This window comes from Macadamia integrifolia, chromosome 9 (assembly GCF_013358625.1).
Source record: "Macadamia integrifolia cultivar HAES 741 chromosome 9, SCU_Mint_v3, whole genome shotgun sequence".
Lineage (NCBI taxonomy): Eukaryota > Viridiplantae > Streptophyta > Magnoliopsida > Proteales > Proteaceae > Macadamia > Macadamia integrifolia.
In genome coordinates, this window is record NC_056565.1 from 13,981,618 (window position 1) to 14,006,850 (window position 25,233).

At 39.8% G+C, this 25,233-nt stretch overlaps 4 protein-coding genes and 2 pseudogenes across 4 annotated transcripts in view; 3 read left to right on the top strand and 3 right to left on the bottom strand.

Moving 5' to 3' along the window:
• LOC122090174 (endo-1,4-beta-xylanase 5-like) overlaps nucleotides 1–721 on the bottom strand; it is a 4,538-nt gene extending 3,817 nt beyond the window's left edge. The window contains exon 1 of the mRNA XM_042660021.1: nucleotides 573–721. Coding sequence (XP_042515955.1) covers nucleotides 573–636 — 64 coding nt within the window. The 5' untranslated portion in view covers nucleotides 637–721. The remainder of the gene's footprint in view (nucleotides 1–572) is intronic.
• Nucleotides 722–2,579: 1,858 nt separating this feature from the next.
• LOC122089391 (multiple organellar RNA editing factor 8, chloroplastic/mitochondrial-like) lies at nucleotides 2,580–5,433 on the top strand. The gene is made up of 4 exons (XM_042659083.1): nucleotides 2,580–3,176; nucleotides 3,271–3,368; nucleotides 3,490–3,555; nucleotides 4,007–5,433. Exons 1-4 carry the CDS (start codon nucleotides 2,752–2,754, stop codon nucleotides 5,089–5,091), a joined length of 1,674 nt encoding a protein of 557 aa, XP_042515017.1. The 5' UTR covers nucleotides 2,580–2,751; the 3' UTR covers nucleotides 5,092–5,433.
• A 4,749-nt stretch (nucleotides 5,434–10,182) lies between these two features.
• LOC122089537 lies at nucleotides 10,183–12,076 on the bottom strand (annotated as a pseudogene).
• A 114-nt stretch (nucleotides 12,077–12,190) lies between these two features.
• LOC122087886 (multiple organellar RNA editing factor 8, chloroplastic/mitochondrial-like) lies at nucleotides 12,191–14,988 on the top strand. Its single transcript, XM_042657008.1, has 4 exons — nucleotides 12,191–12,731; nucleotides 12,826–12,923; nucleotides 13,044–13,109; nucleotides 13,562–14,988. Exons 1-4 carry the CDS (start codon nucleotides 12,307–12,309, stop codon nucleotides 14,644–14,646), a joined length of 1,674 nt encoding a protein of 557 aa, XP_042512942.1. The 5' UTR covers nucleotides 12,191–12,306; the 3' UTR covers nucleotides 14,647–14,988.
• Nucleotides 14,989–16,714: 1,726 nt separating this feature from the next.
• LOC122089538 lies at nucleotides 16,715–18,425 on the bottom strand (annotated as a pseudogene).
• Nucleotides 18,426–21,685: 3,260 nt separating this feature from the next.
• Nucleotides 21,686–25,224, top strand: LOC122089924 (endoglucanase 13-like). The gene is made up of 6 exons (XM_042659700.1): nucleotides 21,686–21,904; nucleotides 22,115–22,528; nucleotides 22,621–22,707; nucleotides 23,477–23,629; nucleotides 23,742–24,020; nucleotides 24,855–25,224. Exons 1-6 carry the CDS (start codon nucleotides 21,707–21,709, stop codon nucleotides 25,170–25,172), a joined length of 1,449 nt encoding a protein of 482 aa, XP_042515634.1. The 5' UTR covers nucleotides 21,686–21,706; the 3' UTR covers nucleotides 25,173–25,224.
• The last annotated feature ends 9 nt before the right edge of the window (nucleotides 25,225–25,233 follow it).

Below are 25,233 nucleotides of genomic sequence, written 5' to 3' on the forward strand. Positions count from 1 at the left end.
TTTTGGGTCCAGCCTATCCTATATAACTGTCCAATCTACTTTCTAACATATGAGAGAGAGAGAGAGAGAGAGAGAGAGAGTCTCATGACACAAGGTGAAGGGAGGAAAGTCGAACCCATGACCTCTTGGGAACCTCCACTCTAATAGCAAGGCATCGACTTCTTGTATTGCTAGCACAGTCTACTCGAAATTGGTCTTGATGGTGATGGGCTAATTATACAATACTAACATCCCACATAAGGTGTAAAATATACTAAAAATAGGCGATTGTGGTCTAATCTCATCTCACCACATCTGCTGAAATTATTGTGACCTACCATATGATGGGCAATAAAAAATAAAATCATCACAATCTCAATACATATGGTGGGCTGAGATTGAAACATATAAAAATAGACGATTAGGCTAAGCCTGCCTCTTTCCCTAATGATCACCGCAATTTTTTATGTAAAAGATTAGGATCAATAACCTTGGGAGAAAAAATGAATGAATGATAAATAGAAAACTACACATATTTTAAATCTAGTAAACAACGTTCACAGTCTACTGAAGATTGGGAATATCAATCAAACCTGTAAAAAGAATGCAACAAAGAAGAAGCAGATGATGATTTTCCCAAGAAACAGTAATCGCCATTGAAAATTCTAAACACTCAAGAATTCATGCATGTAAAGTAGTCCGACGAAGAACTATGTTGATGTGGGAAGGAAGGGAAAGAACAAAATTGAATCACAGGCAATGGTAGGACGGAGATATATATAGTAGAATGCCTATTATATATATGGGAATATATAACACAAATTTTGTAAACTCGTAATTATTTCCTATTAATGGCAATGGCAATATTTGGATTGATTTCTTATCATAAAAATTTGATTGCTTCTTCTTCTTATTTATTTATTTTATTTTATTTTTTGTTGAAAATTTTTATGGACACACTGGTGCTGTCTAGGAGTCACTTAGCAGGTCCCAGGCAACAGCTAGCTTTTTTCCTATTTTCTGGTAAGCAATAGCTGACCAAAGATTGCCATTGCCATTAATAGGAAATAATTACGAGTTTACAAAATTTGTGTTATATATTCCCATATAAATTATAGGCATTCTACTATGAACAAAAAATGTCATAAGCTGAAAAACTGCAACGTTTGTCTTCGGTTATAAATTTGGGAAGTCAAGACTTTCTATAAATTATAAGATATTTAATTTAAAGTAAGGAAATTCTGTCTGGTTGGTGTTCTCACATACTAAGACAATTGGGCGTGAAAATATCCAACGTGTTTTTAATTGTGGGTTAAATTATCAATCGATGGTTTCTATTGTAGAATTGTTTACCTTTCTTTATTCCAAGGATTTGCATTTCATGAGGGACGGGGTTTACCCTTTTAATGTTTGAGTTTAGGGTCATGCTGTTGCTCATGATTTGGAAACTTCATTTTATTATCTCATGTAATCCCATAATTTTTTGGTAATTTCCCTCTTGGAAAAAAGATCTCTCTTCGGCTGAGTGTGCCATACACTAGCACAGAGCCAATGAGAGGTGAGGTCAAGCTGTTAGCAAAAATGCGTTTTTTAAGTGTGTTTCTGTTTTTCACCATTTAAAACACGTTTTACCATATGCTTTTCAAAGATACTTAAAAAAACAGCGAACTTCAAGCATTCCTGTTCTAAACACGTTCCTTTTTTTTTTTTTTATGGCATTTTTTTAAATCTTGATTTTTTAACATAATGTCTACTTAATTGACCATATATCTCTCTCTCGAACTCTGATCGACCTAATTCTTTCACCAACTTGAAGCTAACGCAATGGACTATATTTCTCACGATATTACCTTCAATTCAATTCAATTCACAGACCTTGGAATTGAGCTATAAACTGACATGTTTGCTGAAAAATATTTTTAAAGTGCTGACTCCTAACACTAACTGAACATATATCATTTCGAGAGCTTGTTGACTATGTTGACAGCAATGAACAATATCATAACCTAGTCGCATTGCTTAATAAGACTTTGGGCACGTGTGGTGTATGAATGATATTCAATAATATATCTTAAAACTTATAATGAGACATAGGATGTATAGGTATTAATGTTAGATATTGTAGTTGTTTTGAACACTAGATGTAGATATTCATATAATAATTCCTTAATTTATATGAGTATACTAATGTTTTTTTAGTCCCGTTTGTTTAAAATCTACACATTTAAAACATGTACCATATGTTTTCCGATTTTTACCATTCTCTATTTTTTTGCCAGTATTATTCAAAAAATTTTACTGTTTAAAACCCGTACCATCCGTTTCTAATTTTTTTCCATTCTCCATTTTTGCTAACTATGGGACATAAGAGTCAAGACCAAAGGCATCAGTTATAGAGGTAAGGTGGTCATTTCACCACCCATGTAAAAGGGCACAAACTGTACACAGCTTGGCAGCGATCCTTAATGAAATGGTCAACGAATCCTACAGTGACGATGTGTATAAAAGTGAGTACACCATGCACCAATAATGTCGGATGAGAATCTCTTAAAATCCCAGACAAACAATCCCGCTCTGATTCCGGTCTAGCGACTGAAAGTTCAGAACCATATACCTCACCCCATGGAACTTCCGTATAAAGTGCCTTAAGCCCGTCGGTTGTCCCTGACGAATGCTCATCAGGGTTTAAGGGTTTTAAGGGTTTAAGCTCTGCGCAGAGAGAGAGAGAGAGAGAGAGAGAGAGAGAGAGAAGATACCGGGGAGAAGACGAAGATGATTACTCGTAGAGCCCTAATTTCTCTGAAACAACAAGTTGAGGCGGCTGCTCGCAAGACGAAGCCAGTAATCTCTCGTTCCTCCACTTCAACCCACTCGTCAACGAGCCCGAACCTTAGTTTGTTTACTTCTTCATCGCTTCCTCAGAACCGGAGGCGATTCCCTCTGAGATATCTGTTCTCATCTTCATCTCCATGGGTTTCTGTTGCGAGTAACATAATTGATAATGGGGTCTTGGTAGTTAGGGGATTGGCGACCAGATCGATGGATTCATCGGCAAACAGGCCTCCGAAAGAAACAATTCTTCTGGAAGGATGCGACTTCGAGCATTGGCTTGTCGTCATGGAGCCTCCCGACCCTAGCCTCATCCGTGACGATATCATCGATAGCTATATCAAAACCCTGGCTCAGGTTGTTGGCAGGTAATGTTGCTTCATTCTACATATCTGTCACTAAACTCGTATTCTTTATTGGTTTTTCTTTACCTGAACGTCTTCCTCTCCCCAATCGTTGCAGTGAAGAGGAAGCTCGGAAAAAGATCTACTCAGTTTCCACGAGGCATTACTTTGCCTTTGGAGCTCTTGTTTCAGAAGAACTATCATATAAGATTAAGGGTTCGTCTCTCTCTGTACACGCACACACATCCACATGGTGACACACCAAAAGAAATAAAAACACAGAGTCACTAACTTTCTGAGAGTTTTTGGTTAACATTTGGTGTTTTTGTTTGGACAGAACTGCCAAGGGTTCGCTGGGTTCTTCCTGATTCTTATTTAGATGTTAGAAACAAGAGTTATGGAGGTAAATACTTAGTATCTCTTCATCCCTTTCTCTGCTGTAGAACTTAATCTTTTTCATATAGTTTGTTAATGAACAAAAGTATTAGAAAGAGAGAAAATTTTGATTACTTTATTAATAGCTTTGTTATTAGAACCGAGTTTCCCACTCCCGCAACCAGGGGGTGGGGGCGATGGGGAATTATTTGAGTACTCAATCGATGACTATCAAGTTGTGGCACTGTAATTTTTCCCCTTCTTGTTCTCATATGTTTTATGTTATGGCTGAAGTCTCTTGTTTGCGGCTTGGGAATTGCAGTCAATGCTTCTATCCCTCTACAGTTCTAAAATCTTTTGTTTTCTTAGTTCTCTAACATCTCTTCACTTCTATATGAATTTAGCTCCTCGTTTTTGTTTTACTATTGTTTTGGAATCACTCAGTGTGATGTTCCTCTGATTCTCTCTCATTTCTACAGGGGAGCCTTTTATTAATGGGCAAGCTGTACCATATGACCCCAAGTATCATGAGGAATGGGTTCGGAATAATGCCCGTGCAAATGAAAGATCAAGGCGTAATGATAGGCCAAGGAATTTCGATAGGTCGAGGAACTTTGAGAGGCGAAGGGAAAACATGATGAACAGGGATATACCACCACCTCCGGCACCCCCACCGGCACAAAATCCTGTCCAGACCCAGGGTAATCCAAACCGGGATATGCCACCTCCAGTGCAGAATCATGATTTTAAGAACAATTACACACCACCTCCAGTGCAGAGTCGTGATTTCCAGGGTAGAGACATGAACATGCCACCTCCTGCGCAGAAATGGAATTCCCAGACTAATGTGCCACCACCTGCTCAGAATTGGAATTCCCAGAGCAGCATGCAACCACCTGCACAGAATTGGAATTCCCAGAATAGGGGCATGCCACCTCCACCCCAAAATTGGAATGCCCAGAGTAACATGCCACCTCCACCACAAAATTGGAATGCCCAGAGTAGGGACAGCCCTCCACCACATTCCCAGCAGAGGGACACAGGCATGGCATCCCCAACACAAAATTGGAATTCCCAGGAAAGGGATGTGAACATGGGACCTCCAACACAGAGTTGGAATTCACAGGGTCGGGACATGAACATGCCACCTGCAACGCAGAATTGGAATCTGCAGAGCAGGGACTTCCCAGCAACCAAACAGAACCAAGATTTCCAAAGTCAGGGCATACGAGGTACAACTCAGAATTGGGATGCCCAGACTACAGGGATTGGAAATGCTCTAAATGTAAATTATCAAAGTAGGGACCCAGGCATGGGAGGAGGTTTTCCAAACCGAGACCAAATGAGGGATACACCTACTAATATGGTCATGGGCAATGTACAGAGTAGAGACTACCAAAGCAGGGACATGCCTGGTAATTCTGGCATCAACATGGAGAACAAAGATCATCAGGAATGGGACAGACCAAGCAATATGAATATGGGGAATACCCCAAGTAGAGACCACCAAACGCGGGATATGCCGGATGAAAATTATGAACATGTGGCGAATAGAAGCTTTTAATTTTCTGAAGACAATTTTTTCAATTGTTAGATGTTGGTGTGTCAGAACTTCTTTGCATGAGGCTATGGCTTGTTCTCTTGGTGGTAAGAGTCACCATTCAAGTTGCAGGTTTGGTGCCAGGCAGTCATGCATCCTAAGACCTCTTTATTAGGTTTAGCACTAATTTATATGAAAATTTGGGCATTGTGGCATCTCAGTCATACTAGTTGATGATATATCATATTGTCTGCTAAGAAGGTTACTTTTTGGCCATGAACTCTTGGTGAATGGTAGTAAACTATTACCAATGTACCAATATTTTAGCTTTCATTTTTATATTAATTTTTTTTTTTCATTGCCCAATTATATATTCTCATCTGTTTTTCTTTTTTCCTCCCTCTCTTTCTGTTGGACGCATGCAGATCACTCTTATTCGTAAATTCTTAATATATTACTTTTGTTAATGTTCAGATTATTTATATATGTTACTTGATATTTCATACATAAATGAATTTAGTGTACTTCTTTTGACTTTATGTTTAGGATAGTTAATGTACTATGCAGACATGTGAGCCCTGGCTGCGGAGATTGGTATTTTTCTTCATATCAGTGTATGAAACCAGAAGTGATTGTGTTAGATTACATAGGTTGAGTATGCTGTCGAGGAAAATGCTCCACTTAAATATTGTCCTATAGTATTCTCACAGTAGATGACATTACTATTAGTTTCTCAGGATCCAGTGAATTAAGATCTCTTTTCCTATTCTTGCATGTATTGTGATCTTGTACTAGTCAATGAGCTGATGTTTATTTTGGGGAGTGTCTGAATGACACCTCTATAGTTGTATTTAGAACTTGATGCCTTCTCTTAATTGCCCCTTGGCTTATTCCTAATAGGTTTATAAGATAGGGGTATAAAAGGGTTTTCAAAAATTAGTTGAAATTGACATATCATGATGTCGTTATCAAAAGTTGTTAGTGTCATGCGAGCACACATGTAAAATGACGTTATTGCCCATATTGGGAAAAAGAAGTGTCATAACAAAAGAGCAAAAAATTCTGACACCTTGAGGGGTGTCAATAAGAAAATCTCCTCTGTAAAGGATGTAGTCTATATAGTTCTGTTGTTTCTCGGGACTTAGCTTGGCTTTCCATTGGGTGGAAAGCAGGCAGGTTTCAGAAATGGCAAATTCTTGCAGAGTAAGAAGGGTAGAGTACTTTAAGATTTTTACCAACATAATAGATTGTAGCTAATGTAATGTGTATGGTAGACTGATGTGCATATGGAGTCTCTTCCTAGATGTTTTCCATTTTTTCCCCAGTTCCTCTCCCATATGAAGAGACAAGAGGAAAATAAATAAATAAAAGACAAGAAAGCCCTCTTCAGGGAGTGAAATCATTAACACTAGATTTTTGGTATTATGTAGAGGGCCTTATAATTTTTGTGGCTGTCACCTGGACAATTAAAAGCAGTCTAGAGGGATGGTAGCCTAGTGTTGCTGGATCCTTAGTGGGAACAATAAAAATTGGACTCAGATATGCATCAAGAGGGTTGATCTTGTTATAAATGAAATTAGTTAAGGCAACGAAGTTCCCTCTGTTCAGAAGCTTTCCTTGAATAAACTTCAAAGACCATCCAAAGACAAAAAGCCCTTCACATTGTTGGTATAACTTTTTGGATCATAGATTTCTCATGGCCAATTGAGGGTTTATTTGGCCACGCCTCATTATGGTGGAGGGTAACCTGCTGACTTGACTGACATTGGAGATGATCTACTTGGGTTATGGTCTCCTAGAGAAGGAGGAGCCTTGGGCAAAGCTTCAGTCCAAGCAGATCAACAAAGAGGGTGATCGATCCACTTGATTTAGGCCTGAAACTATTGCCTGGACAGTATTTCTAGCTACAGGGAAGATAACAGTAACCTTAATAAAGAGATAGAAGGGAAAGAAGATAAGATAGGGAAACAAAGAGAAAAAGATGACCGAGTATATAAAGGAATAATAACTCCTAATCCTATCTTATCTTGACTCAATGGTGGAAACAAATCCCAACTCTAATAATGGAAACAAAATCCAATTATAAAAAAGAAATAAAGCTCGACTCCAACTCAACTTCCTAATAAACCCAATGTGTAAGTGTGTCACTGTTGTTCTACTTTAACAAGGGAAAGTCTCCTGCACTACAGATGTTGTTATTGGGCTGGAAGGATTAGGTGATGTTGTTGGAAGGCTGTGAAGGAATGATGTTCATAGTCCTGAAAGGATATTGGTCATGGTTTGTTCTGCTTTGCACATTGCCTTCAGTGGTTTGTCTTTGGGCATTGTAAACCCTGTCCCTTCTGTCATGTCCACCTCCTCTTCACTCACTCTCTCCCACTCAAAGCACTGAATCAATGTCCCCAAAGCCAAACCAACCACACGATTGGCCAGGCCAGCCCCAGGACATCCCCTCCTCCCCAATCCAAATGGAATCAACCACTTATTTGCTTCTGCCTCCATTTCCTCATACCTCTCTGGCTTGAAACTTGTTGGGTTCTCCATAATTTAGGGTCTCTTTGAATTTCCCATGCATTGATGATCGGCACAGTAACTTTGGTACATCAAACTCTCCAATGGTGCAATCATCTGATGACTCGTGTGGTGACCGAAGTGGTAGTGCAGGAAACAGTCGAAGAGTTTCATTAATGATACCGTGGAGGTAAAGCAGTTTAGGGAGATCTGTTTCCTCGATCAAGCGGTCATCTCCCACATGAGTGTGTAGCTCAGCTTTGGCCTTCTTCAACACCTCAGGATGGTTGAGCAGCAGTGACATTGCCCATTCTATTGTAACTGCTGATGTATCTGTTCCTGCCATAAGCAATATCTGCACATGGTAGTAATCAAGGTAGGGTTAGAGGGATAGAAGTAAAAGAAATGATGGGACTATAGTTTGGAGTTTCTCTTAGTATACTAGAAGCATATGGTTTGATAATCAGTCTCACCAGTATAATTCCTTTGATGGTTGAGTTGGTGTAGTTCTCTGGTTCAGTTTCTTGCAGTGAGAGCAGAACATCTATCATCGTTTTCTTCATCTCTTCTTCCAAACAAGAATTGCTGTCTCTACTGCATCTATGCTCATTGATCAAGCCCTGCAAGAATGTCTCTTTTTTCCTTCAACATCCACATTCGCCTTTCTAGGCCATGATAATCGATCCACTGCAAAAAGGGCAAGAAATCTCCAGGGTTTGATAGCCACTCAATTCAAAATTTTCTCTTATAATGTCACGAAACTGGCTTGCTTCTTCAAGATCCTCCAAGTCATCACCATGGTACCACTTCCCTGAAATCATCCTCATTATTATGTTAAAGGACAGTTCTGAGAATCTTGATTTCAACTCAACTTTCACAATACTGTTCTGCATCCTTAAACAGCTTCCCTAACAACATTCTCATCTCATCCTGTCGAATACTGGATGACTTGTTGAGGCGGTTCATCGAGAAGATTTCGAGGGCAGTGAAACGCCGGAGGTTGCGCCAGTGGTGGCCATATGGGGCTGCCCCAATTGTGGTGTAGTCATAGTTGAGGTGCTTGCCTACTAGGCGACGGGGACGATTTGCGAAGATGATATCATTTTTGGTGAAGCATTCCTCAACGGCTGAAGGGGATGAGATTACAAACACAGTGCGGAATCCAAACTGGAGCTCAACGGCTGAAGGGGATGAGATTACAAACACAGTGCGAAATCCAAACTGGAGTCGGAGGACTGGACCATACTGGTTTGAAAGACTGGAAAGAGTTCTGTGGAGTGGTCCTTTTATGAGATGAAGATGACCAATAATGGGAAGAGCAAATGGGCTGGGAGGCAGATGTCTACGTTTAGTTTGTTTCAGTAAGAAGAGCTTAGCAGAGGCAAGAAGGAAGAAAAATAAGAGAACTAAGTAACACCAGGCTTGATCCATTCCTGCTGCTGTCAATAGACTCAATACCCAATACACTCAAAAGGATGGCTTTACATTTGTATAACAAATAAATTCTGGCCTTGGTTGGTTGCTAGGGAGGGTAGCCTTGCACCCCAAGAATGTGTGGGCGGCCATGTTTTGGTCTTAGCATCAGCCATGGAAAAATGAAAATGTAGTTTGATCTATGCTTCACAGAGAAATAAAACAAATCCACCCATTCTTTATCAATCTCACTAATGGATAGTCGAAAATTCAAATTCGTATCTGTATTTGGTCAAAGGGTATTTGCATCCAAACTTGAATTATTAGAAAATTAATTATTTTGTCTGATTAGATAATCAGTTAATGATTTGAAGGGTTTTTGAAATTTATACAAGTTCTAGAGAATGAGAAAAAGAGCTAAGACAACTGAAAGAGATAGATTGAGCCGGATTATATAAGTCAAAGATATAAATGGAGAGTAAAAAAAATCAAAATTTGATTCACATTCGTTTTCATTTAGAAGTATCCGTATCCATATCCGTATCCAGTCAAAAATCTGAATCAAATCATATTCGATCCATATCCGGTCAATCTATTATTATCACTCAAAAGTCAAACAAATAACAAAATGTTCCCTTGCGCCCCAAGGAATGTTATTTTTGCTATGGAAGTCCCTCTCACAAGTTGATTATGACTTAGATAAACGGTGGCACCTAACTTTGGGCCACCATGGGCCGAATGCTGAATTGAAGCCCTTGGATGGATAAGTGCTCCTTTGATTGGCATGCATTTTGGTGGTCCTCGGTAAAAAAAGGGGTCCTGAAGTTCTGGCTCTAGACGGTTCCTTATCGATCTTTTAGTTCTGGAGCCATTGCAAAATGTCCTAAAACATCCCATCCCATTTAGTAATCGGTCCCAAAATCAACAACTAAAAATACGTGGGAGAATGCGATTGGGGATAGGTATACTTTTCTATAGGGGTGTCAACCAATAAGAAGTGGTTGGTTTCAATTCGGGTTAATTGGTCTCCGTCAATTTAAGGCCTTGCAATTTTTCCGTATGTTTAGGAAATCAAGCTTCATAGGCCAAGACATGGACACGTTTAGTTTTAATAGGTTACTTAAATCCATAATCGAGCTTAAGGTAATTGGTCTAATCAAACTATAATTGGGATTTAAACAAGCAAATTGACTAATTGGGCTATAAACAATCATTAAACAGGCTAACAGGGCTATAAACGGTTGGTTATTGGTTGCTTACAATATTCGTTTGGTCCCAGTCAAGTAATCTCCATAATTTTTTGGTAATTTCCTTTAAAAAAAAAAAGATTTCTGTTCGGCTAAGTGCACCATACACTAGCACAGAGCCAATGAAAGATGGGGTGAAGACTTAGGGCCCGTTTGATAACGTTTCAAGAAACATGTTTTTGCCGTTTCTGTGTCAAGAAACGACAGAAACGGAATAAAAAGCATTTGATAAACATGTTCCGTTTCTACTTATTTCAGAAACATAAATAAGAATTTATATTGTTTTATGGTTCAAGAAACTGAAATGACGAAACAAGTAGAACTTGTTTTGTCGTTTCTGGAAATAGACTTGTGGAACCAACAGGGGCCCCATGGTCTGATCGCTCGTTGTCCAAGTAAATCCTGCCGGAGTTTTCACTAGCAACAGTAGTAAGGTTAACGGCACCAGCTGACGCCATTGTTGCAGCTGCGACAGTATTGGTCGAAACAAGTGGAGGAGAAGATAGTGAAACAAAGCCCTCCTCTTGCTTCTGCGGAGCAGCGATGCTCAGCTACGAGAAATGTCCCTCTAGCCCAACTTTTTGATCATTCAAACGACCACCATCCTCAACATGAACCCGAATCAGAGGCAAATTAGACATAAAAGGCGAAGAAGATGTTGAACCAAAAGAGGAATTGGTTTCCATCATTGGAGAATCCGACAGCGATTGAACATCTTGCCCAGATTTATTAACCTGCTTTATATTGCCACCCACGGACTCAGGTTGAGGTTCCCCATCTGCAAAAGGGTGGACATGGATGGCATCGATCAGACCTAGCAAGCCATTAACGGAAGCAGCGTCAGTAGAGATCCCTCTAGGCAGGATTCCAGCACCGTTGAGGGCATCCAAGAACCAGTTTTCCGACTTGGAGTCGCTGAGGAGACAGCCAATAGAGGTGATTGTTTCAGGCTTGGTAGGAAAGAGGAAGACACGGAGGCGAGAGGGCTTCAAGGAGGAAGTGGTGGTGTGATCATACTCTTTGATCATGTTCTCGAGATCTTCGTCGGTGGTGACGGAGATGAGGGAGTCGAGGTCTTCGTTGGGGAGTTGGTACTTGAGGGTGAAAGAGAGTCCAAGGAGGAGGCTACGAGAGAGCCGGGCAGAGAGGTCTACAAGGTTGGAGTGGCGGTCCACCACCACGATACGGGTCTCACCACCCAGGTAGCTAAGAGACTTGTCGTGAGAGCGGGGAACGATGTTTTCAGAAACAAGGTTTATCAAACACCTACAAAACCATTTATATTCTTAGAAACGGAAATTTAGGGTCTGTTTGATAACGTTTATGTTTCAAGAAACGACAGAAACATAAATTTCCTTTTCTAGAAATAGAAACGGAATTGAAGGTGTTTGATAAATCATGTTACTGGAAGTCGATAGTAATCAGCGAAACAATGGCCACGAGTCGTTTCCAGAAACGGTGAAATAAGTTCTACTTGTTCGCCTAGGTCGTTTCTTGAACCATAAATAGGTAGAAATTTCTATTTCTATTTCTGAAAACAATTGAAACGAAACAGTTTTATCAAAAACTTTTTGTTCCGTTTCTTCCGTTTCTGAACACAAAAACGTGTTTCTTGAAACGTTATCAAACGGACCCTTATGTTTTTGCTGTTTCTCGACACAGAAAAGGTAAAAACGTTACCAAACAGTGCCTCAAGAGTCAAGACTTCGGTCACAAGGGTGAGGCGGTCATTTTACCCACCTCGTGAGAGGGTGCAAGCTATACACAGCCTGGCAGCGATCCTTGATCAAGGGGTCAACGAATCCAACAGTGAATGTGTATAAAAGTGAGTACACCATGCACCAATAATGTCGGATGAGAATCTCTTAAAATCCCAGACAAACAATCCCGCTCTGATTCCGGTCTAGCGACTGAAAGTTCAGAACCATATACCTCACCCCATGGAACTTCCATATAAAGTGCCTTAAGCCCGTCGGTTGTCCCTAACGAATGCTCATCAGGGTTTAAGGGTTTTAAGGGTTTAAGCTGTGCCCAGAGAGAGAGAGAGAGAGAGAGAGAGAAGACGAAGATGATTACTCGCAGAGCCCTAATTTCTCTGAAACAACAAGCTGAGGCGTCTGCTCGCAAGACGAAGACCATAATCCCTCGTTCCTCCACTTTAACCCACTCGTCAACGAGCCCAAACCTTAGTTTGTTTACTTCTTCATCGCTTCCTCAGTCCCAGAGGCGATTCCCTCTGAGATATCTGTTCTCATCTTCATCTCCATGGGTTTCTGTTGCGAGTAACATAATTGATAATGGGGTCTTGGTAGTTAGGGGATTGGCGACCAGATCGATGGATTCATCGGCAAACAGGCCTCCGAAAGAAACAATTCTTCTGGATGGATGCGACTTCGAGCATTGGCTTGTCGTCATGGAGCCTCCCGAGCCTAGCCTCATCCGCGACGATATCATCGATAGCTATATCAAAACCCTGGCTCAGGTTGTTGGCAGGTAATGTTGCTTCATTCTAAATATCTGTCACTAAACTCGTCTTCTTTATTGGTTTTTCTTTACCTGAACGTCTTCCTCTCCCCAATCGTTGCAGTGAAGAGGAAGCTCGGAAAAAGATCTACTCAGTTTCCACGAGGCATTACTTTGCCTTTGGAGCTCTTGTTTCAGAAGAACTATCATATAAGATTAAGGGTTCGTCTCTCTCTGTACACGCACACACATCCACATGGTGACACACCAAAAGAAATAAAAACACAGATTCACTAACTTTGAGAGTTTTTGGTTAACATTTGTTGTGTTTTGTTTGGACAGAACTGCCAAGGGTTCGCTGGGTTCTTCCTGATTCTTATTTAGATGTTAGAAACAAGAGTTATGGAGGTAAATACTTAGTATCTCTTCATCCCTTTCTCTGCTGTAGAACTTAATCTTTTTCATATAGTTTGTTAATGAACAAAAGTATTAGAAAGAGAGGAAAATTTTGATTATTTTATTAATAGCTCTGTTATTAGAACCGAGTTTCCCACTCCCGCAACCAGGGGGTAGGGGCGATGGGGAATTATTTGAGTACTCAATGGATGACTATCAAGTTGTGGCACTGTAATTTTTCCCCTTCTTGTTCTCATATGTTTTATGTTATGGCTGAAGTCTCTTGTTTGCGGCTTGGGAATTGCAGTCAATGCTTCTATCCCTCTACAGTTCTAAAATCTTTTGTTTTCTTAGTTCTCTAACATCTCTTCACATCTATATGAATTTAGCTCCTCGTTTTTGTTTTACTATTGTTTTGGAATCACTCAGTGTGACATTCCTCTGATTCTCTCTCATTTCTACAGGGGAGCCTTTTATTAATGGGCAAGCTGTACCATATGACCCCAAGTATCATGAGGAATGGGTTCGGAATAATGCCCGTGCAAATGAAAGATCAAGGCGTAATGATAGGCCAAGGAATTTCGATAGGTCGAGGAACTTTGAGAGGCGAAGGGAAAACATGATGAACAGGGATATACCACCACCTCCGGCACCCCCACCGGCACAAAACCCTGTCCAGACCCAGGGTAATCCAAATCGGGACATGCCACCTCCAGTGCAGAATCATGATTTTAAGAACAATTACACACCGCCTCCAGTGCAGAGTCGTGATTTCCAGGGTAGAGACATGAACATGCCACCTTCTGCGCAGAAATGGAATGCCCAGACTAATGAACCATTACCTGCTCAGAATTGGAATTCCCAGAGTAGCATGCAACCACCTGCACAGAATTGGAATTCCCAGAATAGGGGCATGCCACCTCCACCCCAAAATTGGAATGCCCAGAGTAACATGCCACCTCCACCACAAAATTGGAATGCCCAGAGTAGGGACAGCCCTCCACCACATTCCCAGCAGAGGGACACAGGCATGGCATCCCCAACACAAAATTGGAATTCCCAGGAAAGGGATGTGAACATGGGACCTCCAACACAGAGTTGGAATTCACAGGGTCGGGACATGAACATGCCACCTGCAACGCAGAATTGGAATCTGCAGAGCAGGGACTTCCCAGCAACCAAACAGAACCAAGATTTCCAAAGTCAGGGCATACGAGGTACAACTCAGAATTGGGATGCCCAGACTACAGGGATTGGAAATGCTCTAAATGTAAATTATCAAAGTAGGGACCCAGGCATGGGAGGAGGTTTTCCAAACCGAGACCAAATGAGGGATACACCTACTAATATGGTCATGGGCAATGTACAGAGTAGAGACTACCAAAGCAGGGACATGCCTGGTAATTCTGGCATCAACATGGAGAACAAAGATCATCAGGAATGGGACAGACCAAGCAATATGAATATGGGGAATACCCCAAGTAGAGACCACCAAACGCGGGATATGCCGGATGAAAATTATGAACATGTGGCGAATAGAAGCTTTTAATTTTCTGAAGACAATTTTTTCAATTGTTAGATGTTGGTGTGTCAGAACTTCTTTGCATGAGGCTATGGCTTGTTCTCTTGGTGGTAAGAGTCACCATTCAAGTTGCAGGTTTGGTGCCAGGCAGTCATGCATCCTAAGACCTCTTTATTAGGTTTAGCACTAATTTATATGAAAATTTGGGCATTGTGGCATCTCAGTCATACTAGTTGATGATATATCATATTGTCTGCTAAGAAGGTTACTTTTTGGCCATGAACTCTTGGTGAATGGTAGTAAACTATTACCAATGTACCAATATTTTAGCTTTCATTTTTATATTAATTTTTTTTTTTCATTGCCCAATTATATATTCTCATCTGTTTTTCTTTTTTCCTCCCTCTCTTTCTGTTGGACGCATGCAGATCACTCTTATTCGTAAATTCTTAATATATTACTTTTGTTAATGTTCAGATTATTTATATATGTTACTTGATATTTCATACATATATGAATTTAGTGTACTTTTGACTTTATGTTTTAGGATAGTTAATGTACTATGCAGACATGTGAGCCCTGGCTGCGGAGATTGGTATTTTTCTTCATATCAGTGTATGAAACCAGAAGTGATTGTGTTAGATTACATAGGTTGAGTATGCTGTTGAGGAAAATGCTTCACTTAAATATTGTCCTATAGTATTTTCACAGTAGATGACATTACTATTAGTTCTCAGGATCCAGTGAATTAAGATCTTTTTTCCTATTCTTGCATGTATTGTGATCTTGTACTAGTCAATGAGCTGATGTTTATTTTGGGGAGTGTCTGAAGGACACCTCTATAGTTGTATTTAAAACTTGATGCCTTCTCTTAATTGCCCCTTGTCTTATTCCTGATAGGTTTATAAGATAGGGGTATAAAAGGGTTTTCAAAAATTAGTTGAAATTGACATATCATTATGTCGTTATCAAAAGTTGTTAGTGTCATGCGAGTACACATGTCAAATGATGTCATTGCCCATATTGGGAAAAAGAAGTGTCATAACAAAAGGGCAAAAAATTCTGACACCTTGAGGGGTGTCAAATAAGAAAATCTCCTCTGTAAAGGATATGGTCTATATGGTTCTATTGTATCTCGGGAATTAGCTTGGCTTCCCACTGGGTGGAAAGCGGGCAGGTTTCAGAAATGGCAAATTCTTGCAGGGTAAGAAGGGTAGAGTACTTTAAGATTTTTGCTAATATAATAGATTGTAGCTAATGTAATGTGTATGGTAGACTGATGTGCATATGCAGTCTCTTCCTAGATGTTTTCCATTTTTTCCCCACTTCCTCTCCCATTATGAAGAGACAAGAGGAAAATAAATAAATAAAAGACAAGAAAGCCCTCTTCGGGGAGTGAAATCATTAACACTAGATCTTTGGTATTATGTAGAGGGCCTTATAATTTGTGTGGCTGTCACCTGGACAATTGAAAGCAGTCTAGAGGGATGGTAGCCTAGTGCTGCTGGATCCTTAGTGGGAAATATAAAAACTGGACTCAGATATGCATCAAGAGGGTTGATCTTGTTATAAGTGAAATTAGTTAAGGCAACGAAGTTCCCTCTGTTCAGAAGCTTTCCTTGAAGGTTTATTTGGACCATAGATTTCTCATGTCCAATTGAGGGTTTATTTGGCCACGCCTCATTATGGTGGAGGGTAACCTGCTAACTTGACTGACATTGGAGATGATCTACTTGGGTTATGGTCTCCTAGAGAAGGAGGAGCCTCGAGCAAAGCTTCAGTCCAAGCAGATCAACGAAGAGGGAGATTAGGCCTGCAACTATTGCCTGGAAACATGAGTATTTCTAGGTGCAGGGAAGATAACAGTAACCTTAATAAAGCAATGGAAGGGAAAGAAGATAAGATAGGGAAACAAAGAGAAAAAGATGGTATGTACAGGAATAATAACTCCTGATCCAACCTTATCTTGACTCAATAATGGAAACAAATCCTAACTCTAATAATGGAAACAAAATCCAATTATAAATAAGAAAATAAAGCTCGACTCCAACTCAACTTCCTAATAAACCCAACGTGTAAATGCATCACTGTTGTTCTACTTTAACGAGGGAAAGTCTCCTGCACTACAGATGTTATTGGGCTGGAAGGATTTGGTGATGTTGTTGGAAGGCTGTGCAGGAATGATGTTCATTGCCTCCAGTGGTTTGTCTTTGGGCATGGTAAACCCTGTCCCTTCTGTCATGTCCACCTCCTCTTCACTCAATCTCTCCCACTCAAAGCACTGAATCAGTGTCCCCAAAGCCAAACCAACAACACGATCGGCCACGCTATCCCCAGGACATCCCCTCCTCACCAATCCAAATGGAATCAGCCACTTAGTTGCTTCGGCACCCATTTCCTCATACCTCTCTGGCTTGAAACTTGTTGGGTTCTCCCATAATTTAGGGTCCCTTCGAATTGCCCATGCATTGATGATCAGCACAGCACCTTTTGGTACATCAAACTCTCCAATGGTGCAATCATCTGATGACTCATGTGGTGACAGAAGTGGTAGTGCAGGAAACAGTCGAAGAGTTTCATTAATGATACCGTGGAGGTAAGGCAGTTTAGGGAGATCTGTCTCATTGATCAAGCGGTCATCTCCCACATAAGCGTGTTGCTCAGCTTTGGCCTTCTTCAACACCTCAGGATGGTTGAGCAGCCGTGACATTGCCCATTCTATTGTAACTGCTGATGTATCTGTTCCTGCCATAAGCATATCTGCACATAGTAATAATCATGGTAGGGTTCGGGAGGGATAGAAGTAAAAGAAATGATAGGACTATAGTTTGGAGTCTCTCTTAGTATACTAGAAGCATATGGTTTGATGATCAGTCTCACCAGAATAATTCCTTTGATGGTTGTGTTGGTGTAGTTCTCTGGTTCAGCTTCTTGCAGTGAGAGCAGAACATCTATCGTCGTTTTCTTCATCCCTTCTTCCGAACAAGAAGAATTGCCGTCTCTGCTGCATCTATGTTCATTGATCAAGTTCTGCAAGAATGTGTCTGTTTTTTCCTTCAACATCAACATTCTCCTTTCTAGCCCATGATAATCAATCCACTGCAAAAAGGGCAAGAAATCTCCAGGGTTTTATACGCCACTCAATTCAAAATTTTCTCTTATAATGTCACGAAACTGGCTTGCTTTTTCAAGATCCTCCAAGTCATCACCATAGTACCGCTTCCCTGAAATCATCCTCATTATTTTGTTAAAGGACAGTTCTGAGAATCTTGATTTCAACTCAACTTTCACAAAACTATGTTGTGCATTCTTAAAGCAGCTTCCTTAACAACAATCTCATCTCATCCTGTCGGATACTGAATGACTTGTTGAGGCAGTTCATCGAGAAGATTTCAAGTGCAGTGAAACGACAAAGGTTGCGCCAGTGGTGGCCGTATGAGGCTCCCCAGTTGTGGTGTAGTCATAGTTGAGGTGCTTGCCTACTAGGAGACGGGGACAATTTGCGAAGATGATATTATTTTTGGTGAAGCATTCCTCAATGGTTGAAGGGGAGGAGATGACAATCACAGTGCAAAATCCAAACTGGAGTTGGAGTACTGGACCAAACTGGTTCGAAAGACTGCAAAGTGTTCTGTGGAGCGGTCCTTTTATGAGATGAAGATGACCAATAATGGGAAGAGCAAATGGGCTGGGAGGAAGATGTCTACGTATAGTTTGTTTTAGTAAGAAGAGCTTGGCAGAGGCAAGAAGGCAGAAGAATAAGAGAACTAAGTAATACCAGACTTGATCCATTCCTGCTGCTGTCAATGCCCAATACTCTCATCAGGATGGCTTTACCTTTATATAACAAATAAATTCTGGCCTTGGCTGGTTGCTAGTGAGGGTATAGCCTTGCACCCCAAGAATGTGTGGGCGGCCATATTTTGGTCTTAGCATCAGCCATGGAAAAAAGAAAATGTAGTTTGATCTACACTTCACAGTGAAATGAAACAAACCCATCCAACATTTATCACTCTCACTAAATATAGTCCAAAATTCAAATTCGTATCCATATTCAGTCAAAGGGTAATTGGATCTAAACTTGAATTATCTGAAAATTAATTATTCAATCTGATTAGATAATCAGTTAATGATTTTGAGGGTTTTTGAAGTTTAGACAAATTCTAGAGAATGAGAAAAAAAGCTAAGAAAACTTAGAGAGATAGATTGAACTGGATTATATAAGGCAGAAATGTAAACAGATAGTAAAATATATAAATTTGATTCACATTCGTATTTATTTAGAAGTATCCATATTCATATCAGTATCCAATCAAAAAATCTGAATCGAATCATATTCAATCCATATCCGGTCAATCAATCATTGTCATTAAAAAGTCAAACAAATAACAAAATTTCCCTTGTGCCCCCAAGGCCCAAGGCCCAAGGAATGTTATTTTTGTTAGGGAAGTCCCTCTCACAAGTTGATTATGACTAGATAAATGGTGGCATGATACGTGCTAGGCGTTGCTAAATGGGCACCTAACTTTGGGCCACCATGGGCCGAATGCCAGATTGAAGCCCTTGGATAGATAAGTGCTCCTTTTGATTGGCCATGCATTTTGGTGGTCCTCCCTAAAAAAGGGGTCCTGAAGTTCTGGCTCTAGCCGGTTCCTTATCGATCTTTTAGTTCTGGAGCCATTACAAAATGTCCTAAAACATCCCATCCCATTTAGTAATCGGTTCCAAAATCAACAACTAAAAATACATGGGAGAATGCGAAAGGGGATATGTATACTTTTCTATAGGGATGTTAACTAGTAAGGAGTGGTTGGTTTCAATTCGGGTTAATTGGTCTCCATCAATTTAAGGCTTTGTAACTTTTTCGTCTGTTTAGGAAATCAAGCTTCATAGGCCAAGACATGAACACATTTAGTTATAGTAGGTTGCTTTCAAATCTATAATTGAGTTGAAGGTAATTGGTCTAATCGGATTATAATTGGGCTATAAACAGGCTAATAGGGCTATAAACTGTTGGTTATTGGTTGCTTACAATATTTGTTTGGTCCCTGTCAAGCAACCGTCAAGCTACTACCTTGCACCGTGATCGCATATAATTAATCGATCAATGCTTAGGCCTGACATATTTAATAATCGATCAAATAGGCGTCAAGGTTCAACCAATCAGTTTAGATTATTTAGATAGGGTCAACCACTGCAAGCTGACTTTTTACACCCTCCACATTTCTATATCAAAAGCAGATAAGAAAATAGGGGTGCAACGAGGTTGGGTTGGTTCTTTAGCTCAACCCAAGCCCAACCCAAGGGTCGATTGACCCTGTATGGCTGGGCTGGGTTGGGTTGGCTCTAATTGACCCTAGCAGTTCCTAATTTTTGTCATTTCAGGATAGGCAAGGCTAGTTGCTTGATTGTATATTATATATTTATATATATATATATATATATATAGGGTCGGACCAAGCCTTGCTTTGTCCGGCCATAGCTCAACCCAAGCCCAGCCAGACCCTATCTTGGATCCAGAAATATCAACCCTTTCCGAGCCTGTGGGCTTGGGCGTGCTCTTGCTCGTTGGGCCAAACTTTTTTTTTGGTGAAATCGTTGGCCCAAACTTGCAGCATAATAAAAAGTCACTAAATGGGGTTGAGGTATTTGAGTTTGGCTTTGAAATTCCATAGATGACATAATTAGGGAAACTGCACAAGAAAAATCGATAAATTAATCCAACAAGACCATGTTGGGTTTGATTCCTTGAGCTAAGGAATCCAACCCAACATGGTTGCTATTAATCTAACAAGAAAAATCGATGGATAGGATTCCTCTTCATAAAGTCCAGGGACTAGAGTGCCTGTATCCCCCTAGCCCTAGGATCATTCTTTGGTCCCGAGGCTCTGTGGAGAAGAGCTGGATCGAAAATCGATAAATTTTCTTTTCGCATGACACAATTAGGGAAACTACGCAAGACAACCTTTCTAGTGAGTCATGTAAACTACTTGTCAAGTAGGAAAAGAAAATCAGGGAAATGTTTCTCTAAGCCGACCCGATTGGACAACTAAATATCTACCATGTTTCAATTATGATAGTTTCCAAATTATTTGGACAAGGAAATCCTAATGCTCCTTGCTCACAGGTAAAGTTTCAGCTCAATGATATTTTTCAAGTGGTGATGGACTGGTTTTGAAAAAATCCAAGACCAGGGGAGAGTGCACAGTAATTGCCAGTTTAGTGTAGCAGATATGCATGAAAAAATACATAGGGGATGTATATTAATACAAGGGGAAATAATTGATTGAATTAAGTTTTGAAATTTAATACATGATCAATCTATACCATTTTCTAGATATCTAGTGGTCAAATAACCATATATTCATATATACACATCCAAAAACTAAGATATTTTTCCCAACTCCAATCCTTTACCCATATTTTTTTCCTTTTTTTTATTCAAATCAAAAGATTATAAAACTTATTTTCTTTTTCCTTAATTGTATTATATCTGTTTTCAAATAAAAAATGGCAATTCCCTCTTTTTCTGGAAACTCCAACCCAAATCTCTCCTCTTATTTAAAATCATATTCCCTTCTTTGCATTGTATATGTTTTTCAAATCAAACTCCCTTATTTTGGAACCTCCAACCCAAATCTCTCCTATTATTTAGAAACAAATCTCTCTCTCTCTCTCATATCAAGGTAGTTTCTTTTTACCCTTTTCTAATCTTGATTGATTCACTTGGAAGAATATTCTCAATTGTTTGCTGCACTATGACCACTAAAAGTAATGATAAAAACTATCCATGAAAATAACAGAATTTTTTTTTTCACATATTTTGAATAGTTATGAAATTAGAGACGATTCTATTTCCAAAATTAGAGAGTTTAAAAGTTATATTTAATTCCAATCTGGGTCTATGGAAAACGTGACAAGTGTGAATAACAGCATATATATTGGAACTGGAATAAAAAAGGTAAATGAAATTGGAAAAATATCATTATTTTTTCCTATCTCGAAACAGTCTTCATTTCTTATAAATTGGGACACCATCTCAAGAGCCTGAGCTCAAAGTCTAAAGTCTAGGCCAGCTTTGTTTGCAATGTCTTCACTAAGTTCTCTCTCTTGTTTAGGTTTTTTGCTCCTCCTGTTGCTTCATGGAGTTGCTTCCCTAGACTATAAAGCAGCCCTTACCAAATCTTTGTTGTATTTTGAAGCCCAAAGATCAGGGAGGCTACCTCGTGACCAGAGAGTGCAGTGGAGAGGTGACTCTGGTCTCAATGATGGTAGCGATGCTGGTGTAAGTACACTGATCTCTTATGTAATAACTTCTTTATATGAGATTCCACCGTCTTTGAGGTATCAAACCACGAGTCAGTGATGCATTAATTTTTGACTTATGAGATCCTATATGTGAGGAGCTATTGAGACTTTATCTCTTTAGTATATTTATAGTTGTATCCATTAATTTTTTTGAGATTTTGTTAAAATGGTGACTTTGGGTTGACAGATTGATCTTGTTGGTGGATACTATGATGCTGGAGACAATGTGAAATTTGGGTTTCCCTTAGCATTTACTGTGACAATGCTTTCATGGAGTGTAGTGGAGTTTGGGACTCAACTTTCATCTAAAAATGAGTTACATAATGCCCTTCAGGCTATTAAGTGGGGAACTGATTACCTAATCAAAGCTCACCCTCAACCTAATGTCCTCTATGGTGAAGTTGGTGATGGTGACTCTGACCATGGATGCTGGCAGAGGCCGGAGGACATGGCTACACCACGGACGACCTTTAAGATCGATGAAAAAAACCCGGGAGCTGACCTCGCCGGTGAAACTTCTGCTGCTTTAGCTGCTGCAGCCATTGCTTTCCGGTCATCTAATTCTAACTATTCCTCCATACTTCTTAACCATGCAAAGCAGGTGAGATTATTATTATTATTATTATGGTGATGATTTGTGGGTATTTTCAAGAACAATAAGTGATTATTTTTTCCTTCTTGATCAAATTTCAGCTCTTTGATTTTGCTCGGAATCACCAAGGCCTGTATCAGAATAGCATTCCAGTTGCTGGGAAGTTCTACTCCAGTAGTGGATATGAGGTAAACATAAAAGATGTATATAGTAGTTTTCATTTTTCATTAAGGAAAAGGTTCTCTGAGCTGTTGGGCCAGGGAACACTTGCACCTTTGTGTCCACTCTCTTTTTTCATATGAAATGATCTTGGGGTCCCTGCCAATGTATGCATTTTAGTGAAAAAAAATGATGATTTTCAGTCGTCAGCATTGCACAAGACCAACGAGGGGATGCACACGGGCATCGGTAGGGGTTAGGTTTTGAGGGTTTCATAGGAATGGAGTGTCATTTCACCACCCTCTATGTCAGTGGACTGAGTTGCATGACTAGGGAGCATTCGTTTCATTTTTACTTTTACAAATATTCTCCTTGAATAACAGTAAATGGGACAAATGTTATCACATAATTGTACATGATTAGGAGATTCTATCTAGGTTTGGGGTGTAAAATGCAAAAGGAAAAATCAGCTCCTTGTGCCATACCTTTTATTCGTTTAAATTATAAAAGACAAGGGAACTTATTTTGCTTTGGCGATTTTGTTTTTAGTTGCTACTTTCTTTGGCATTGATAAGTGAGGAAAAAGTTTTATCATAATTCTCCATGGATGGAATCTCTCTCTCTCTCTCTCTCTCTCTCTCTCTATATATATATATATATATAATTTTCAGAAGAAATTATCTTTTTTGCATAATCCAATTTAGACAATCTTGTTTTCATAAGAGCATCTAATTTTGTCACATGGAATGATGATTTATCTCGATTAATGATAATATAGCCGTCTATCTCTCTTGTCAGGATGAATTGCTGTGGGCAGCTGCGTGGCTCCATCGAGCCACTAGTGAAGCGATCTACAGAGATTACCTCGGCAACACTGAAAATACCGGTGGTTCAAGATCCATGTTCTCTTGGGATGACAAGTTCTTGGGTGCCCAGGTCCTAGTTTCCAAGGTACTATCAGATTTCTATCTAAGCTTGATGCTCACCATGGTCCATATTGATTTGATCTTCTATGGTACTATATATACTAAATATTTGATATTGATTTGTTCTTGTTACATAGCTTGTCCTTGAAGGCAAAGTAGCGGATGGGGACTGGGATCAATACAAGAGTCAAGCAGAGCAGTTTATATGCTCTTGCGTTCAGAAAGGGAGCAACAATATCAAGACGACTCCTGCAGGTGCTCTATGGTGGCAGCCATGGAATGGTCTCCAATACACCACATCAGCTTTATTTGTACTGTCAGCTTATTCCAACTACCTATCAGCTGCGCAAGCAAGTATCAATTGCCAAGATGGCACAGTTTCGCCAACTGACTTAATCAAATTTGTGCAATCACAGGTATAAATCAAGTCATCTACTTCATTATTAGGATTGTCCCATTTTATTTAACATGATATCAGAGCTCGAGTTCATTTATTGTACGTCCTCCCTAAAATGTCTCTACCAGTAGAGTTAGTAAACATTCTAGTACACCCCTGATCATGATATTTAGAATTCTTTAAATACAAAGAAAGAAACTGGATAACAAATACCAGGACCAGGAGTGTGCGAGAACATCCTGATCTAGCCTGGCTCTTCAAGGGTAATGTTGAGATGTTAGGAGTTATATAGTTGTAGTCCCACATCTAGGGGTGTCAAAAAAGCCTAATCATCCCGAACCCGCCCTAGCACACTCTGAGCCTAAATAAGGCGAGTTGGGCTGGGCCTGGATTGAGGTCTCAACCTGATCCAACCCAACCCTATATATTAAGTATATAATAATATAAATATATTAATAATTATAAATAGATACTTGTAGAAAAATGTCTACAAAAAGTCTTCTTTTTCACAATCTGTATATATACAAAAACCTTGGTCTTTGGTCTCTGCAACATATCAAGATCACACAACCAATTAACCAGTAATACTAGACTGAGTTGGATTGGGCTATGCCTGTCAGAGTTCGGCTTGAGCAGACTAGGCTAGGCTTGGGTTGATTTAAGAGATTTAAGGTTGGGTTGGGTTAAACCACTCACACCCCTTCCCACATCAGTTAGATCCTCAATTTGTATTCTGTGGGCTATCCCACTTTTGTTTATCATAATTAGTGTCTTGTAGAACTAGAACACCACTATTTATGTTGGATTATGAAGAAGTTCAATTTTTTTTTTTCTTTTTTTTTTGTGGTTTCAGGTTGATTATATTTTGGGTTCAAACCCAAGAGGAATAAGCTACATGGTAGGTTTTGGGTCAAAGTACCCAGAGATGGTTCATCACAGAGGAGCTTCAATTGTTTCAATAAAGAAGGATCCCACGCCTGTGACATGCAAAGGAGGTTTTGATGCTTGGTTTAACAAGAATGCACCCAATCCAAATGTGTTGGAAGGGGCAATTATTGGTGGTCCGGATGTCAGTGATGGTTTTACTGATTCAAGGTCTAACTTCCAGCAAAGTGAGCCTGCAACTGTTAACACTGCACCCTTGGTTGGTGTCTTAGCCAAGCTTGCCTAAAAATGTTCTTGTTGTTTTTGTTTTAAGTAAGTTCACCTGCTTGCTTGTAATAAATTTGAAA

Bases quoted from the DNA above. Each gene is read 5' to 3' on its own strand.
- LOC122089924 (XM_042659700.1), top strand. From the start codon at position 21,707: ATGTCTTCACTAAGTTCTCTCTCTTGTTTAGGTTTTTTGCTCCTCCTG. The intron at 21,905-22,114 runs GTAAGTACACTG...TTGGGTTGACAG, and splicing joins ATGATGGTAGCGATGCTGGT to ATTGATCTTGTTGGTGGATA. The intron at 23,630-23,741 runs GTACTATCAGAT...CTTGTTACATAG, and splicing joins CCCAGGTCCTAGTTTCCAAG to CTTGTCCTTGAAGGCAAAGT.
- LOC122089391 (XM_042659083.1), top strand. From the start codon at position 2,752: ATGATTACTCGTAGAGCCCTAATTTCTCTGAAACAACAAGTTGAGGCG. The intron at 3,369-3,489 runs GTTCGTCTCTCT...TTGTTTGGACAG, and splicing joins ACTATCATATAAGATTAAGG to AACTGCCAAGGGTTCGCTGG. The intron at 3,556-4,006 runs GTAAATACTTAG...TCATTTCTACAG, and splicing joins TAGAAACAAGAGTTATGGAG to GGGAGCCTTTTATTAATGGG.
- LOC122087886 (XM_042657008.1), top strand. From the start codon at position 12,307: ATGATTACTCGCAGAGCCCTAATTTCTCTGAAACAACAAGCTGAGGCG. The intron at 12,732-12,825 runs GTAATGTTGCTT...CAATCGTTGCAG, and splicing joins CTGGCTCAGGTTGTTGGCAG to TGAAGAGGAAGCTCGGAAAA. The intron at 12,924-13,043 runs GTTCGTCTCTCT...TTGTTTGGACAG, and splicing joins ACTATCATATAAGATTAAGG to AACTGCCAAGGGTTCGCTGG.